This window comes from Hemiscyllium ocellatum, chromosome 7, assembly GCF_020745735.1.
Source record: "Hemiscyllium ocellatum isolate sHemOce1 chromosome 7, sHemOce1.pat.X.cur, whole genome shotgun sequence".
NCBI classification, from domain to species: Eukaryota; Metazoa; Chordata; class Chondrichthyes; order Orectolobiformes; family Hemiscylliidae; genus Hemiscyllium; species Hemiscyllium ocellatum.
The window spans coordinates 39,118,652-39,136,159 of record NC_083407.1 but is presented as its reverse complement, the minus strand read 5'-3'; the positions used below and the strand labels follow the sequence as shown (position 1 = coordinate 39,136,159).

Below are 17,508 nucleotides of genomic sequence, written 5' to 3'. Positions count from 1 at the left end.
TTCAATGAAAAGTATTATACTTTTCAATGACATTTATCGAAGGCCAACACACCATTTACCAAAGTATGGAAGATAGCTCACTGAGCTTGAAGGTTTGTTTTCAGACATTTCGTCACCATACTAGGTATCATCATCAATTAGAGTCTCTGGTGAAGAGCTGATGCTATGTCCCACTTCCCTATTTATAGGTCCAATGATACTGGATTGTGTCTTTTGATGGCCAACTGATGTTCATGTATTCGGGTGGCAAGATTCATGCTAGTTTGTCCAATGCAGTGTTTTGTTTTACCGTTTTGCAAACGGAGCTGCATCAAGATATTACTTCAACAAGCTACGTCACACTGCAGCACCCAAAAACTAAAAAAAAGCAGAACAGAAATACTTTTACAACATTTTCAGAAAAAATGGGTACTCAAACACAATCCACTGATTCTTCAGAAACAAACCCAAACAAGCAGACACAACGTAACCAACAACAATAGCCACATTACCTTCTATCAAAGACATATCAGAAATGACTCCCAGACTACTCCGACCCTTTGGCATCATTGTAGCTCACAAACCTACCACCACACTTAAATAGTATCTAAATGAACCTAAAGGATCCATTAGATACCACCAGCAAAACAAACTTCATTTACAAGATACCTTGCAAAAACTGTTAAAAAAAAAACCCACTACATCGGAAAACTATGAGGGAACTTGCCACCAGGATATGTGAACACTAACTAGCCACCAAAAGACACAATCCAATATCACTAGTTTCTATACACACAGACAAAGAAGGACACCATTTTGACTGGGATAACACATATATCTTTAGACAGGCGAAATAAAGACATGCATGAAAATTCTTACAGGCATGGCATTCTAACCGGAACTCCATCAATAAACACATCTATTTAGACCCTATCTACCTTCCCTTGATAAAAAGAACTGGAAATGACATCACCCATCTTAAGAAACCAAGACCTATAGAGAGACAGGATATAGCTCCAGTGCTTCACGAGAGACTCACTGATGATGTTACTTATTATGAAAACAAATCTTCAAGCTCAGTTAGCTAACTTATACAAGTTATCATCAACCTGAGCTACAAAGGTTCTCAAAAATTGTTAACACCATTTACCTGCCTCATTACTCTAAACTATGTGCAAAAATCACAAAAAAAAGCACAAAGTCTCCCAAATCCTTGTGCTGCAGCAGCATTCTGCTGACTTAATTCCAGTTAAATAACATACAATTCTATGCTTCCTGCCTCAATGCATCTCATATTGTCCCACATTATATTCCAACAGCCAAGTTTTTTGCCTATTCACTTAACTTGCCCAAATCTCACTGCAGACTGTTTGCCACCTTCACCACCTATTTTCTGACATTTGCAAAATGCAGCTGTTGTGTCCCAGAACTGTTGAATCCGAAGTTTGTCCAACGAGGCACGTAAAAGGCCACCAGGAAAAGTCATTTTTAAACCTAATTGGTCAAACACTGAATATTGTACACACAGTCAGTCAATTTCTACTGCTTCCAACTGTCTGCATTGCCCCAACTTGGCCAGGGCTTGTCTTCTCCCAATTTTATACTCACTCTTAGTCCCTTTACGCTCCTCCAATCACCTAACTCAAACACTGGAGTGACTGCCATCTTAGTGGTCAGCTCCTGTCCTTTCTAGAATCTTCCATCTGTTATGGGGATAGGGAAACAGGACAACAATATCAGTCAAAGCAAGTGCTCAGAGACAGTATAGTTTTACCTCCTTCATCTTTATTCTGGTCCCTGGAAGGAGAGAGCGCAATCACACATGTACTGTCCCACTCTGACTTTAGTTGAAGCAAAATGCTGAGAGACACAGTATAGATTTATCTCCTTCATCTCTATTCTGGGCCCTGGAGGGAGAGAGAACGATCGCCCACGTACACAGAGACATGAGTTCTCGGTCTTCTCTCTCAAACAGCAGTTTCTTCCTGTAAAATGATTATATAATTCATGGAGAAGTATCCAGATAAAGCAATATACTTATTGATTGGGGGACCAATACAATCAGCGAGTGTCAATAGTAAAGATTAAGCCATCTGCTGTTACACAATGAATATTCTTAACCTTGTAAACTGGCTTCACAAAATGAATACATTTCACCTTGTTAACTGACTTCACACACACTGAATGCTTCTTTATCTTGTTAAATGGCTCTACATAATGAATGACTTTTCACCTTGTAAACCCACTATCTTTACCTCCAGCATCCCATCGTTAAGTTCAAGTTCTTATCTGATGTGAGTCATACTCAGCTGAACCTCATTTCCCAAAACCCCAAAAAACCTAACTTTCTCTATCTGCCCATACCTTAAACACTTTCTCATGTTGGTTTTCTACATGTGCACAGTCTTTTACTCTCTCGTAGCATCCCCCCATCACTCAACGCAAACATCCTCCATTTTCCAATCAAGTAACATGTACAATATAAATTCTGCTGGAGATATTTTGTCTTAAACCTAGCTGTTTTAAACATAATCAAGCTTCCTCCCAGACGTCCTCTCATCTAAGTCATCTACATTTATTGATAATAATTATGACAGATCCAAGTTACAGGACGCCAGTGTGAATATTCCTCTTTATCCCAACAATGTCATCTATTAGGTGCACAATTTCCCCTTAATGAAACCATCCTGACTTTGCTTGATTATTTCATGCATTTCTAAATGCTCTACTCTTATATATCCTTTAGAACTGATTCTACATTTTCTAGCTCAGAGATAGAGAGCTGCCAGTCGAAGCAACGCATTGAACAGTGTCAATGAGAACATATCATATTACACTCTACGAAACTGCAAAGAACAGTGTCTTTCATCACTTCAGAGCATCCCAAAGCCTTTCAATAATCAATATATGTGAAGCGATAAGGCCCAGTTCTAGATATTTTGTCTCCTCTTTTTGAATATGGCTATTACACTGGCAGTTTTCCAATTCTCTTGGACCTGAGGCTAGTTCTTTCAATACCTGTCCCATCGATTGGTTTTTAGTCTCAATAGTTTCCTTTGCTTGTACTTTTCTCTAATGATAGTTACTGTATGTATTTCTTCTCCCTCCCTTTGTCATTTGATTAATTACATTTCATAATTAAATAATGTCTTCTACCATGAACAGTGATGCAAAGTAATTATTCAATCTGCCATTTCCTCTTTCCCCTTTTTTAAATGTCAAAGTCCCAATCTTAAAAAGTATCTCACTTTACAAAAAGATCAATTTGAGTGGGTGAATTCCCTCAGACAGAGAGAACATGGAGTGGAGGTAGCCACAAAGCTGCACATTTTTTTTGTGAAAAAGATGGACAGCAGTTGGTTTTTCACAGCCTTCTGATTTTTCTGCTACTGTTCAGTTAGTTGATATTTCTCTTTCTCAGTATGAAAGCTCTTACCATCCTGCTGCCTCGGCCTATGCAACATCTTCTCCTCGAAACGGAATTAGTCAGCTTTTGGGAATTTTTACAACTGACAGGTCAATCCTTGCAATGATAAACTTCTGATGGACTCCATTTGGTTGAGAGCCGGAGGACCATTCACCAGCAGCATGCGACTACCAAGTTACTTTTGGAAACATCTCACACTTGCACCCCTGGCAACCAGCAAATATGATAAGAACAGTTCCTAGGATGATGGCTGCTCAAAAACACCTTTTGTGCTGGCTTAAAAGGTTTGTTACCAAGACTAAGCCTTTTGCGAGGGACATCTTGTTGAAGCCTCCCCGAGAGCTTCAGTGGGTCGCTCCACTGGAGTCTACTCAACCTTCCCCGGTTCTTTCCCTGAGATCATTCAATTGCCAGGAATAAAATTCTTACAAGCAGTCATTTAAAGGTTTAGCACATGTATTTAAACATTTACTGCAGTATCACAGTTACAGAGTAACAAGACACCAAGCCCTGATCTAAGTACAGGCTCTAAAACCTCAGCAGAGTAGCGGTACAAGCACTTAGCAACCTGGTGCTCTCAGACTACTCCAAAAATGGCACTCTCAATCTTTAGTATTCATACAGATTTTGCCCACTAAACATGTCAATCAAACACCTGATGAACATGATGTCCTCACCACATTCCCGCTGCTCTTGTGATCAACTTGTTAGTCTTTTGTTGACCGATGACATGACTTAGAATCGTAATAATGAAACTGCCCTTGTACTGACTCGGGCGATGACATTAAGCGTCGATATCCTCTAAAGTTTCGTGACATACTCATCACCTCACGTACTTGTTTAAACCTGATTACCAACTATCTTTTGTGTCTTAAAACCATTCCGCATTGTTTTCCACCTCACACACGTGGTCAGTAAACTTTTTATTCAAACTCTTATTGTCTTTCCTTGTAGATACTTGAAGTTTGAATTGATCTGTCAAAGGCTTTTGTTCCTCCTTAATGACTAATTTTTAAAGTTTCATTGCTACCTAAACTTGTTCTTCTAGAGCTGGACTTCTGGCTTTACCCAGCAAAGCTTGAAACCTTTATTTAAAGTTATCTTACTTAATACTTCTGCTTTATTTCTAGAGTTCTTTGGTTTCTTTGCTTTTCTATGTTTTTCTTTCATAACCTTTCTCAATCTTCAATGGGGCAATATTGCAGCTTCCTGTAGATTTTGATGATATGGGTAACATTTTTGACTCCATAGAGCCGTAGAGATGTACAGCATGGAAACAGGCCCTTCAGTCCAACCCATCCATGCCGACCAGATATCCCAACCCAATCCAGTCCCACCTGCCAGCACCCGGCCCGTACCCCTTCAAACCCTTCCTATTCATATACCTATCCAAATGCCTTTTAAATGTTGCAATTGTACCAGCCTCCACCACTTCCTCTGGCAGCTCATTCCATACATGTACCACCCTCTGCGTGAAAAGGTTGTCCCATAGGTCTCTTTTATTTCTTTCCCCTCTCACTCTAAACCTATGCCCTCTAGTTCTGGACTCCCCGACCCCAGGGAAAAGACTTTGCCTATTTATCCTATCCATGCCCCTCAATTTTGTAAACCTTTATAAAGGTCACCCCTCAGTCTCTGACTCTCCAGGGAAAACAGCCCCAGCCTGTTCAGCCTCTCCCTGTCGCTCAGATCCTCCAATCCTGGCAACATCCTTGTAAATCTTTTCTGAACCCTTTCAAGTTTCACAACATCTTTCCAATAGGAAGGAGACCAGAATTGCATGCAATATTCCAACAGTGGCCTAACCAATGTCCTGTACAGCCGCAACATGACCTCCCAACTCCTGTACTCAATACTCTGACCAGTAAAGGAAAGCATACCAAACGCCTTCTTCACTATCCTATCTACCTGTGAATCCACTTTCAAGGAGCTATGAACCTGCACCCCAAGGTCTCTTTGTTCAGCAACACTCCCTAGGACCTTACCATTAAGTGTATAAGTCCCGATAAGATTTGCTTTCCCAAAATGCAGCACCTCGCACTTATCTGAATTAAACTCCATCTGCCACTTCTCAGCCCCTTGGCCCATCTGGTCCAGATCCTGCAGTAATTGGCGGTAACCCTCTTCGCTGTCTACTCCACCTCCAATTTTGGTGTCATCTGCAAACTTACTAACTATACCTCTTATGCTCGCATCCAAATCATTTATGTAAACGACAAAAGGTAGAGGGCCCAGCAATGATCCTTGTGGCACTCCACTGGTCACAGACCTCCAGTCTGAAGAACAACCCACCACCACCACCTTCTATCTTCTACCTTTGAGCCAGTTCTGTATCTAAATGGCTAGTTCTCCCTGTTGTTGTGGTTCTGTTCGCCGAGCTGGGAATTTGTGTTGTAGACGTTTCGTCCCCTATCTGGTTGACATCCTCAGTGCTTGGGAGCCTCCTGTGAAGCGCTTCTGTGATCTTTCCTCCAGCATTTGTAGTGGTTTGAATCTGCCGCTTCCGGTTGTCAGTTTCAGCTGTCCGCTGTAGTGGTCGGTATATTGGGTCCAGGTCGATATGCTTATTGATTGAATCTGTGGATGAGTGCCATGCCTCTAGGAATTCCCTGGCTGTTCTCTGTTTGGCTTGTCCTATAATAGTAGTGTTGTCCCAGTCGAATTCATGTTGCTTGTCATCTGCGTGTGTGGCTACTAAGGATAGCTGGTCATGTCGTTTCGTGGCTAGTTGGTGTTCATAGATGTGGATCGTTAGCTGTCTTCCTGTTTGTCCTATGTAGTGTTTTGTGCAGTCCCTGCATGGGATTTTGTACACTACATTGATTTTGCTCATGCTGGGTTATCGGGTCCTTCGTTCTGGTGAGTTGTCGTCTGAGAGTGGCTGTTGGTTTGTGTGCTGTTATGAGTCCTAGCGGTCGCAGTAGCCTGGCTGTCAGTTCAGAAATGCTCCTGATATATGGTAGTGTGGCTAGTCCTTTGGGTTGTGGCATGTCCTCGTTCCGTTGTCTTTTCCTTAGGCATCTGATGAAATTGCGCGGGTATCCGTTTTTGGTGAATACATTGCATAGGTGTTCTTCTTCCTCTTTTTGCAGTTCTGGTGTGCTGCTGTGTGTTCTGGCCCTTTTGAATAGTGTCTTGATGCAACTTCTTTTGTGTGTGTTGGGTGGTTGCTTTCATAGTTCAGGACTTGGTCTGTGTGTGTGGCTTTCCTGTATACCTTCGAGCTGAATTCTCCGTTCAGTGTTCTCTGTACCATCATGTCTAGGAATGGGAGTTGGTTGTCCTTTTCTTTCTCTCTCGTGAATCGGATTTCTGTGAGCGTGGAGTTGATGATCCGGTGTGTGTTCTCTTATTTCTATGTTTTTAATGATTACAAATGTGTCATCCACATATATGACCCAGAGTTTGGGTTGAATTTGTGGTAAGACATCGACCTGGACCCAATATACTGACCACTGCAGCGGACAGCTGAAACTGACAACCAGAAGCAGCAGATTCAAACCACTACAAATGCCGGAGGAAAGATCACAGAAGCGCTTCACAGGAGGCTCCCAAGCACTGAGGATGTCACCTAGACAGGGGACGAAACGTCTGCAACACAAATTCCCAGCTCGGCGATCAGAACCACAACAATGAGCACCCGAGCTACAAATCTTCTCCCAAACTTTGAAGTTCTCCCTGTTTTCCAGGAGATCTAAACTTGCTAAGCAGCCTCCCATGGGGAACCTTGTCGAATGCCTTACTGAAGTCCACATAGATCACATCCACTGCTCTGCCCTCATCAATCTTCTTTGTTACTTCTTCAAAAAACTCAATCAAGTTTGTGAGACATGATTTCCCACTCACAAAGCCATGTTGACTATCCCGAATCAGTCCTTGCCTTTCCAAATTCATGTACATCCTGTCCCTCAGGATTTCCTCCAACAACTTACCCACCACTGAGGTCAGGCTCACTGGTCTATAGTTTCCTGGCTTGTCTTTACCACCCTTCTTACACAGTGGCATCACGTTTGGCAACTTCCAGTCTTCCGACACCTCACCTGAGACTATCGATGATACAAATATCTCAGCAAGAGGCCCAGCAATCACTTCTCTAGCTTCTCACAGAGTTCTTGGGTACATCTGATCAGGTCCTGGGCATTTATTCACTTTTAACGGTTTCAAGACATCCAGCACTTCCTCCTCTGTAATCTGGACATTTTGCAAGATGTCACCATCTATTTCCCTACAGTCTATATCTTCCATATCCTTTTCCACAGTAAATATTGATGCAAAATATTCATTTAGTATCTCCCACATTTTCTGTGGCTCCACACAAAGGCTGCCTTGCTGATCTTTGAGGGGCCCTATTCTCTCCCTAGTTACCCTTTTGTCCTTAATATAATTTGTAAAAAAAACCTTTGGATTCTCCTTAATTCTATTTGCCAAAGCTATCTCATGTCCCCGTTTTGCCTCCTGATTTCCCTCTTAAGTACAGTCCTACTTTCTTAATACTCTTCTAAGAATTCACTCGATCTATCCTGTCGATACCTGACATATGCTTCCTTCTTTTTCTTAACCAAACCCTCAATTTCTTTAGTCATCCAGCATTCCCTATACCTACTAGCCTTCCCTTTCACCCTGACAGGAATATACTTTCTCTGGATTCTAGTTATCTCATTTCTGAAGGCTTCCCATTTTCCAGCCATCCTTTTACCTGCGAACAATCAGCTTTCTAAAATTCTTGCCTAATACCGTCAAATTTTTTTCCTTCAACAACAACCTCTCATTCTTCATCTCAGGAGCTCCATTCTCTAAAGGCCAAAGTTCACTTTGGCTTCTGTCTTCCTTATTACATACATCTTACTAAAAAGTGTGTTTAAACCCTGATAGCAACTTGAACTGATGCATTCTGGCCACTGAACAAAGCTACAATGAAGCCTAGGAATAATCTTAGTAACCTTAAGTTTTAAGAAACAAACAATGAATAAGTTGAATTTTCAAATATGAGCATCAAGGGAAAGAGATAGTGATTTGCAGGGTTTTATTTGAGAGACTGGAGATATGTTTGTTTACATGCATTCTAATGAAGTTTTACATTCTTGACTCGGAGTCTAACAGTATAATTTTTATTAAATGTTGACCTGTCACTTAGTAACAGGGATCCAATGAGAGGGAAAGTCAAAACAAACTAGAAATTGTATGAATGTGCCAAAAAGGACTCCCAAGAAGCTTACTTCAACACTATTACAACAAAATTTAAATTGAATGATTATTCATAACTCAAAAATGGCCACTGTACATATGCAGTCTGTGATGCAGCTAATCACGAGTCTGTAGCAAGTATGTGTATGCACCAAAACATAAAAGTAAAATGCTGTCGATACTGGAAATCTGAAAAAAAGCAATACTGAAGCAACTGAGCAGGATTGACAGCACACATGAATAGAAAAACGTACGTCTCGAGTCCAGTATCTTCAGAACTGAATTTTTGTTAACATTTTTGGGCAGCTTTCACCTCAGAAGATTCAATCTGTATTTGAAATAGTAATATTTCCTCTCTGCATAGATGCTGCCAGAGCTGCTGAGTTGCTTTTGCATTCTCTGAAACAAGAACAGAAATTGCTGGAGGAACTCAGTAGATTTGGCAGCACCAGTGGGTAGAGTTAACATTTGAGTCCAGTGATTATTTATGAGAAATGTTGATCAGAAGTTTTCATGAAGAGCCACCAGACTCAAAACATCAACTCTACTTTCCCGCAGAAGCTGCTCAACCTGCAGAGTTTCTCCAGTAATTTCTGTTTTTATTTCAGATCTCAATTTCAGTCATGTGGCTTGTTTCATAACCTGTTGATGCACATCCGACACCAAGTAGGAACTTGCTCTATTTTCTACTGGTTGATCACAAGAAGGAAACATGGCATTTTACTATCCCGCGGGCACCTACAGGGCAGTGCTCCATCTGCATTGTAACCCGGTGCCCAAAAATAGTTGCTACGTGTCTGGAACTGTGGGCGGCATGGTGGCACAGTGGTTAGCACTGGTTCAATTCCCAACTCAGGCGACTGACTGTGTGGAATTTGCACATTTTCCCCGTGTCTGCGTGGGTTTCCTCCGGGTGCTCCGGTTTCCTCCCACAGTCCAAAGATGTGCGGGTCAGGTGAATTGGCCATGCTAAATTGCCCATAGTGTTAGGTAAGGGGTAAATGTAGGGGTATGGGTGGGTTGCGCTTCGGCGGGTCGGTGTGGACTTGTTGGGCAGAAGGGCCTGTTTCCACACTGTAAGTAATCTAATCTAATCTAAACTGGTCAAGGTGAGGCACTGGGTGACATAAACAGGTGCAGCAGCACCCTCAGGCACAGCCTCCTGGCTCCCTGGGCAATGTAATGGCAGAAGACAGATAGGCGGCAATAGAGTCCAACATTGCACAGAACTTCTGGTCAGGGTATATTTGATACGTTCTAAACAGACATTATAGTCCACCTGAGATGTAAGCGAGTGACAGGGGCTGTTTTGAGTCCTTGCGCATGCGCGCTCTATGCGCCCTCTACAGGTTGTACATGTAGCCGAATGAGAGAAATCTGGGAGACTTCCACTTCAGTAAAGATCAATGAGGCGGGAAAAGTCGATACAGCTGTGTCGGATTTTTTTTCGGGGGCAAAGAACAAAAAAAGATACAATGGGTTGTATAACTCAGTGCTGTTCGGGGGGGGGAGTCAGGTGCAGCTGAAGCCAGCAGTTTATTGCTCACTGTGCCGCTGCGGACTGTACCGTAGCTGCCTACGCGGGCCCGGGCTGACTAAAACAAAAATCACGTCGCGGAGTGAGTGCTGCTCTAGGTTCAGATGCCAACCCACCCCCAAGGCGGGGGCGACATGCCCGGACTGAAGACAGTCTGCGGCCACTGACAGACAAAGTCCGGAATTGATCTCCCCTCCCCCCGATACATAGAAGTTACCGCTAACTCCACTTACTCCTCTAAGAAATCCTGGAACAGTTTCTGGCATTTCTCCGCCAGCTCATCCTTCACCTGCTGCCCGGCGGCTCCTACCGCGGTCTCCGCCAGATCCATTTCGGAAGAAAGGAATGGCCCTCAGAATAAAGAGAATCAAACGGGACAGTTATCAACTGTTTCCGCGCGCGGTAAGGTCCTCGCGGCCGCAATTTCGCGCCACTCCAGATCATGTGGCCGGGAACGGCCAATCAGCCAGCCTCTTCTCCGACCACATGGCCTGCCGTCGGTGAGGTCGCCTGCCCCCTAGGAGGAGGGGCCATGGGTCTTCAGCCCGCCCAATGCTCAGTGTCCGTGTTTGGGCCGAGCGAAATAACCAGTTCATCCGGTCTTTCCGCCGTATTTGCACACTTTCACCGACTCCAGTTGGGTACCTTTTGGTGACTCGCATCATGGTTGATTTTATTTCCAAATGCCTTGTTATCTACCGAGCATGGACGTTTGGAGACAAAGTCAGTCTAATTGAGGTGCTTGTTGCATTTAAAGAGCTTCCAGAATTAAAAATCACACACTAGGTTATAGTACAACAGGTTGATTTGGAAGTACAAGCTTTCGGAGTTTGTCACTTGAAAGAAGTTCTGGGATTTGCATATTAAGTAATCGAAACCTGCAATCCATTCTAAAAGACTTAACTAATCTAGGTTTTTAAAAAATATATTTAATTAGTTGCATGTGTTCTATGATCCTGCTCCACTAGCAGCACTCTGAAAGCTTGTACTACCCAAAAAATTTGTTGGACCATAACCTGGTGTGTGATTTTTAACTTCCCACTTCAGTCCAACACCAGAATCATGGAGATGTACAGCATGGAAACAGATCCTTCGGTCCAAACGTCCATGCCAAACAAATATCCCAACTCAATCTAGTCCCATATGTCAGCACCCGGCCCATATCCCTCCAAATCCTTCCTTTTCATATATCCATCCAAATGCCTTTTAAATGTTGCAATTGTACCAGCCTACACCACTTCCTCTGGCAGCTCATTCCACATACGTATCACCCTCTGCAGGAAACAGTTGCCCCTTAGGTCTCTTTTGTATCTTTCCCCTCTCACCCTAAACCTATGCCCCCTAGTTCTGGACTCCCTAACCCCAGGGAAACATATTTGTCTATTTATCCTATCCATACCCCTCATGATTTTGTAAACCTCTATAAGGTCACCCCTCAGCCTCCAACGCTCCAGGGAAAACAGCCCCAGCCTTCATCCCCTCTCTACAGTTCAGATCCTCCAACCCAGGCAACATCCTTGTACATCTTTTCTGAACCCTTACAAGTTTCACAACATTTTTCCGATAGGAAGGAGACCAGAATCGCATGCAATATTCCAACAGTGGCCTAACCAATGTCCTGTACAGCTGCAACATGACCTCCCAACTCCTGTACTCAATATTCTGACCAATAAAAGGAAGCATACCAAACACCTTCACTATCCTAGGTACCTGTGACTCCACTTTCAAGGAGCTATGAACCTGCAGGCCAAGGTCTCTTTGTTCAGCAACACTCCCTCGGACCTTACCATTGTATGAGTCCTGCTAAGATTTGCTTTCCCAAAATGCAGCACCTTGCACTTAATTGAATTAAAATCCATCTGCCACTTCTCAGCCCATTAGATCCTGTTGTAATCTGAGGTAACCTTCTTCGCTGTCCACGACACCTCCAATTTTGGTGTCATCTGCAAACTAACTGCACCTCTTAAGCTCACATCCATATCATTTATATAAATGACAAAATGTTGAGGACCAACACCAATCCTTGTGGCACTCCATTGGTCACAGGCCTCCAGTCTGAAAAACAACCCTCCACCACCACCCTCTGTCTTCTATCTTTGCCAGTTCTGTATCCAAATGGCTAGTTCTCCCTGTATTCTGTAAGATCTAATCTTCCTCACCAGTCTCCCATGGGGAATCTTGTCAAACGCCTTCCATATAGATCACATCTACCGCTCTGCTCTCATCAATCCTCTTTGTTACTTCTTCAAAAAACTCAAATCAAGTTTGTGAGACATGATTTCCCATGCATAAAGCAATTTTGACTATCCCTAATTAGTCTGAAGAAGGGCTTATGCCTGAAACGTCGATTCTCCTGCTCCTTGGATGCTGCCTGACCTGCTGAGCTTTTCCAGCAACACATTTTTCAGCTCTGATCTCCAGCATCTGCAGTCCTCACTTTCTCTTATCCCTAATCAGTCCTTGACTTTCCAAATGCATGTACATCCTGTCCCTCCAACAATTTGCCCACCACTGACATCAGGCTAACTGGTCTACAGTTCCTGGCTTCCTTACCACCCTTCTTAAACAGTGGCACCACGTTGGACAACCTTCAGTCTTCCAGCACTTCACCTGTGACTATCGATGATACAAATATCTCAGCAAGAGGCCCAACAAACACTTTTCTAGATCTATCCTGTCTATACCTTGCATATGTTTCCTTCTTTTTCTTAACCAAACCCTCAATTTCTTTAGTCATCCAGCATTCCCTATACCTATCAGCCTTTCCTTTCACCCTAACAGGAATATACTTTCTCTGGATTCTTGTTATCTCATTCCTGAAGGTTTCCCATTTTCCAGCCATCCCTTTACCCGCGAACAATCAATGCCCCCAATCAGCTTTTGAAAGTTCTTGCCTAATGCTGTCAAAATTGGCCTTTCTCCAATTTAGAACTTCAACTTTTAGATCTGGTCTGTCCTTTTCCATCACAATTTTAAATCTGATAGAATTATGGTTGCTGGCCCCAAAGTGCTCCCCCACTAACACTTCAGTCACCTGCCCTGCCTTATTTCCCAAGAGTAGGTCAAGTTTTGCACCTTCTCTAGTAGGTGCACATACTGAATCAGAAAATTTTCTTGTACGCACTTAACAAATTCCTCTCCATCTAAACCCTTAACATTATGGCAGTCCCAGTCTATGTTTGGAAAGTTAAAATCTCCAACCATAACCACTCTGTTATTCTTACAAATAGCTGAGATCTCCTTACAAGTTTGTTTCTCAATTTCCCTCTGACTATTAGGGGGTCTATAATACAATCCCAATAAGGTGATCATCCCTTTCTTATTTCTCAGTTCCACCTTAATAACTTCCCTGTATGCATTTCCAGGAATATCATCCCTCAGCACAGCTGTAATGCTATCCCTTATCAAAAATGTCACTCCCCCTCCTCTCTTGCCTCCCCTTCTATTCTTCCTATAGCATTTGTATCCTGGAACATTAAGCTGCCAATCCTGCCCATCCCTGAGCCATGTTTCTGTAATTGCTATGATATCCCAGTCCCATGTTCCTGACCATGCCCTGAGTTCATCTGTCTTCCCCATTAGGCCCCTTGCATTGAAATAAATGCAATTTAGTTTATTAGTCCTACCTTGTCCCTGACTACCCTGACTGTTTGACTCTCTTCTGTTCTCAACTGTACCAGTCGCAGATTGATCTCTTTCCTCACTATCTCCCTGGATCCCACCCCCACATTACAGCATAAATCCAGTCATTTTTGCTGACTACTTCCATAGTACTTTGTTTAATTTTATACTTGCTCTCCTGACAAGTGCAACATTAAATGAAACGATGTTAAGCAGATCAGATTTTCACATTACAACAAGTAAATGTATAGTTAGAACAGGTCCTATGGAATCTATTTAAAAAATTAAGATTTTAAAAATTCTTAAATTCCCATATTTGCAAATGAAGGTATTTGAAATTGATATTTTAAGTTCAGAAATATGTCTTTTCTTCTCTACTACTCCTCACTTACTGCTTCCTTCTTCCTAATTCTTGAGATGAGACAGGTGGCATGAGGGAAGCGATCGTGAAGAGTTGACAGTAGGAAGGTCAGTTAATGAAGTGTGAGCCAGAGGATCAGAGATCTGTAGCAGCAACTTATTGCAGATGCTGGAATCTGTACTGAAAACAGCAAATGCTGGAGATCACAGTGGGTCAGACAGCATCCATGGAGAGGGAGACAAAGCAACTGACCATATCGAGTGTACATGACTCTTCAACAGAGCTGAGGTGTGAAGGGGGCAGCATTTTTTGTCTATAGTTGGGGAAAGGGGAGGGATGTAAGAGTGCTGGTGAATAAAAGATGTTGATAGTTCAGGTTAATGTTTGAAATGTGCGAAAGGCAGAACAAAGTCATGCGCTCATTCCCAACACTGACTACCAGAGTTCCGAAATGCAATTGGAGAGGGTCACAAGTTTCCAGAGTTCCTAGACGCAGTCGGAGAGATCACAAGATTTCCAGGGAGTATCAGAGCTGGTCAGGATGTGTTCGTATACGGTTTAAATTTCTTTTAGTTATGGTTTTACTTCAGCTCCTGGTCATAGTTGGAGAGATCACAAGGTCTTCAGGGAGCAGAGGAGCCTGTTGGGATACATGAGTATACATTTTAAATTTCTTTTTTTGTTCCAGTTTAATCTCAGTTCCTGAATGCAGTTGGAGAGGTCATGAGGTCATATATTTAGGCAGTTGCTTTACCCGAAACACTACTTGGATAGTTCACTCATCCTCCTCCTCTCACCAAAAACAATTTCAGTGCATCGGTTGGTAAGGTGGCAAGTGTTTTCTTTTGTGTTTTTTTCTCAGCAGACTGTTTGGAAATTTAGAATAGCAGGAATGGAGGTTAGGGCAGTTGAATGTTCCTCCTGCAGTATGTGGAAGGTAGGAGTCCACCCAACTCCAGCTCTTTGAGAACCATGTTAGGGAACAGGAGCTGGAGCTGGATGAACTTCGGATCATTCAGGAGGCAGAGGGATTTATTGAGAGAAGTTACATGGAGGTAGTTACTTCACAGCCACATGAAGAAGGGCGGTGGGTTACCGTCAGGGCTAGGAAAGGGAACTGGCAAGCAGTGCAGGGGTCTCCTATGATGGTTCCCCTCAACAACAAGTTTGCCATTTTGGATACTGTTGGGGGTACAACTGAGGGGTAAGCAATGGGGCACAGATCTCTGGCGCAGAGTCTGTCCCTGTGGTTCAGATGGGAAGGAGGAAGAGGAGCAAAGCTTTAGTCTTGGGGACTCCATAGGTAGGGAGACAGATAGGAGGTTTTGTGGGAACGAGAGAGACTCAGAATTGATGTGTTGCCTCCCAGGTGCCAGCGTTCGTGATGTCTCTGATTGTGTTTTCAGGATCCTTGAAGGGGAGGGGGAGCAGCCCGAAGTCATGGTCCACATAGGCACCAACGACACAGGTAGGAAGGAAGGTGGGGATTTAAAGCAGAAATTCAGGGAGCTAGGGTGGAAGCTTAGAGCTAGAACCATCAGAGTTATTTCTAGTTGTTGCCCATACCATGTGCTAGTGAACTGAGGAGAGAGCGGAGAGCAGAGCTGAACACGTGGCTGCAGGGTTGATGCATGAGGGAGTGTTTTGGATTCTTGGATAATTGGAGCTGTTTATGGGAATGTAGTTCCATTTTTCAGGAGGATGAGGGTACTGAGGATCAGGGAGAGGTTTACAAAGACTTGAGAGGGCACCGGCAATCAGGATGTTGGTTTGAAATGTGTGTACTTCAATGCAAGGAGCATCTGGAATAAGGTGGATGAACTTGCAGCATGGGTTGGTACCTGGGATTTGAATGTTTTGGCCATTTCAGAGACATGGCGAAAGGAGGGACAGAAATGGTTATTGCAGATTCTGGAATTTAGATGTTTTAGCAAGAACAGAGAAGATGGTAAAAGGTAAAAACAATGACTGCAGATGCTGGAAACCAGATTCTGGATTAGAGTGGTGCTGGAAAGGCATAGCAGTTCAGACAGCATCCAAGGAGCAGGAAAATCAACGTTTCAGGCAAACATTCCTGATGAAGGGCTTTTGCCCGAAACATTGACTTTCCTGCTCCTTGGATGCTATCTGAACTGCTGTGCTTTTCTAGCACCACTCTAATCCAGAAGATGGTAAAAGGGGTGTGGCATTGTTATCAAGGGTAGTACTACAGCAGCTGAGATAACGTTGAGGACTCATCCACTGAGGTAGTTTGGGATGAAGTTAGAAACAGGAAAGGAGACATCACCCTGTTGGAAATTTTCTATGAACCTCTGAATTGTTCCAGGGATGTAGAAGAAAGGGTAGCAAAGATGATTCTCGATAGGAGTGAGAGTAACAGGGTAGTTGTTATGGAGACTTTAACTTCCCCAATATTGACTGGGAATGCAGTAGTTCAAGTACTTTAGGTGGGTCCGTTCAGGAGGGTTTTCTGACACAGTATATGCACAGGCCAACAAGGGGCAATGCCATATTGGATTTGGTACTGGCGAATGAACCCTGCTAGGGGTTGGATTTGGAGGAAAGTGAATACTTTGGCGATAGTAACCATAATTTGGTTATATTTACAATAGCAATGGGCAGGGATAGGTATATACCACAGGGAAAGAGGTAGAACTGGGGGAAAGGCAATTATGATGCGATTAGACAAGATTTAGGATGCATAAGATGGGAAGGAAACTGCAGGGGATGGACACTCTTGAAACGAGGTTATTCAAGGAACAGCTAGTGCAGGTCCCTGATAAATATATACCTATCAGGCAGGGAGGTAGTTGTCGAGAAAAGGGAGCCACGGTTTACTAAAGAAGTTGAAGCTCTTGTCAAGAGGAACAGGAAGGCTTATGTGAGGATGAGGCGTGAAGACTCAGTTAAGGGGCTTGAGAGTTATAAGTTAGCCAGAAAAGATCTCAAGAGAGGGCTAAGAAGAGCCAGGAAGGGACATGAGAAGTTGTTGGCGGATAGGATCAAGGAAAACCCTAAGGCCTTCTATAGGTATATCAGGAATAAAGGAATGACTAGAGTAAGATTAGGGCCAATCAAAGGTAGTAGTGGAAGGTTGTGTGTGGAATCTGAGGACATAGGAGATGCAATTATAATGAATACTTTTCATCAGTATTCATGGGAAAAAGGCAATGTTAGTGAGAATATGGAGATACAGACTAAAAGATTAGATGGTTTTGAGGTTGCCAAAGAGGAGATTTTAGCAATTTTGGAAGATCTGAAAATAGATAAGACCCAGGGCTGGATGAGATTTATCCATGGATTCTCTGGGAAGTCAGGGAGGAGATTGCAGAGCCTTTGGCTTCGATCTTTATGTCATCATTGTTGACAGGAATAGTGCCAGAAGACTGGAGGATAGTA

At 43.1% G+C, this 17,508-nt stretch overlaps 1 protein-coding gene and 1 pseudogene across 1 annotated transcript in view; both read right to left on the bottom strand.

Annotated features, from left to right (window-relative positions):
• LOC132817408 (DNA replication licensing factor MCM6-like) overlaps positions 1-10,561 on the bottom strand; it is a 37,402-nt gene extending 26,841 nt beyond the window's left edge. Inside the window, exon 1 of the mRNA XM_060827839.1 lies at positions 10,361-10,561. Coding sequence (XP_060683822.1) covers positions 10,361-10,458 — 98 coding nt within the window. The 5' untranslated portion in view covers positions 10,459-10,561. The remainder of the gene's footprint in view (positions 1-10,360) is intronic.
• Positions 3,229-8,182, bottom strand: LOC132817293 (large ribosomal subunit protein eL6-like; annotated as a pseudogene).
• Positions 10,562-17,508: the final 6,947 nt, after the last annotated feature.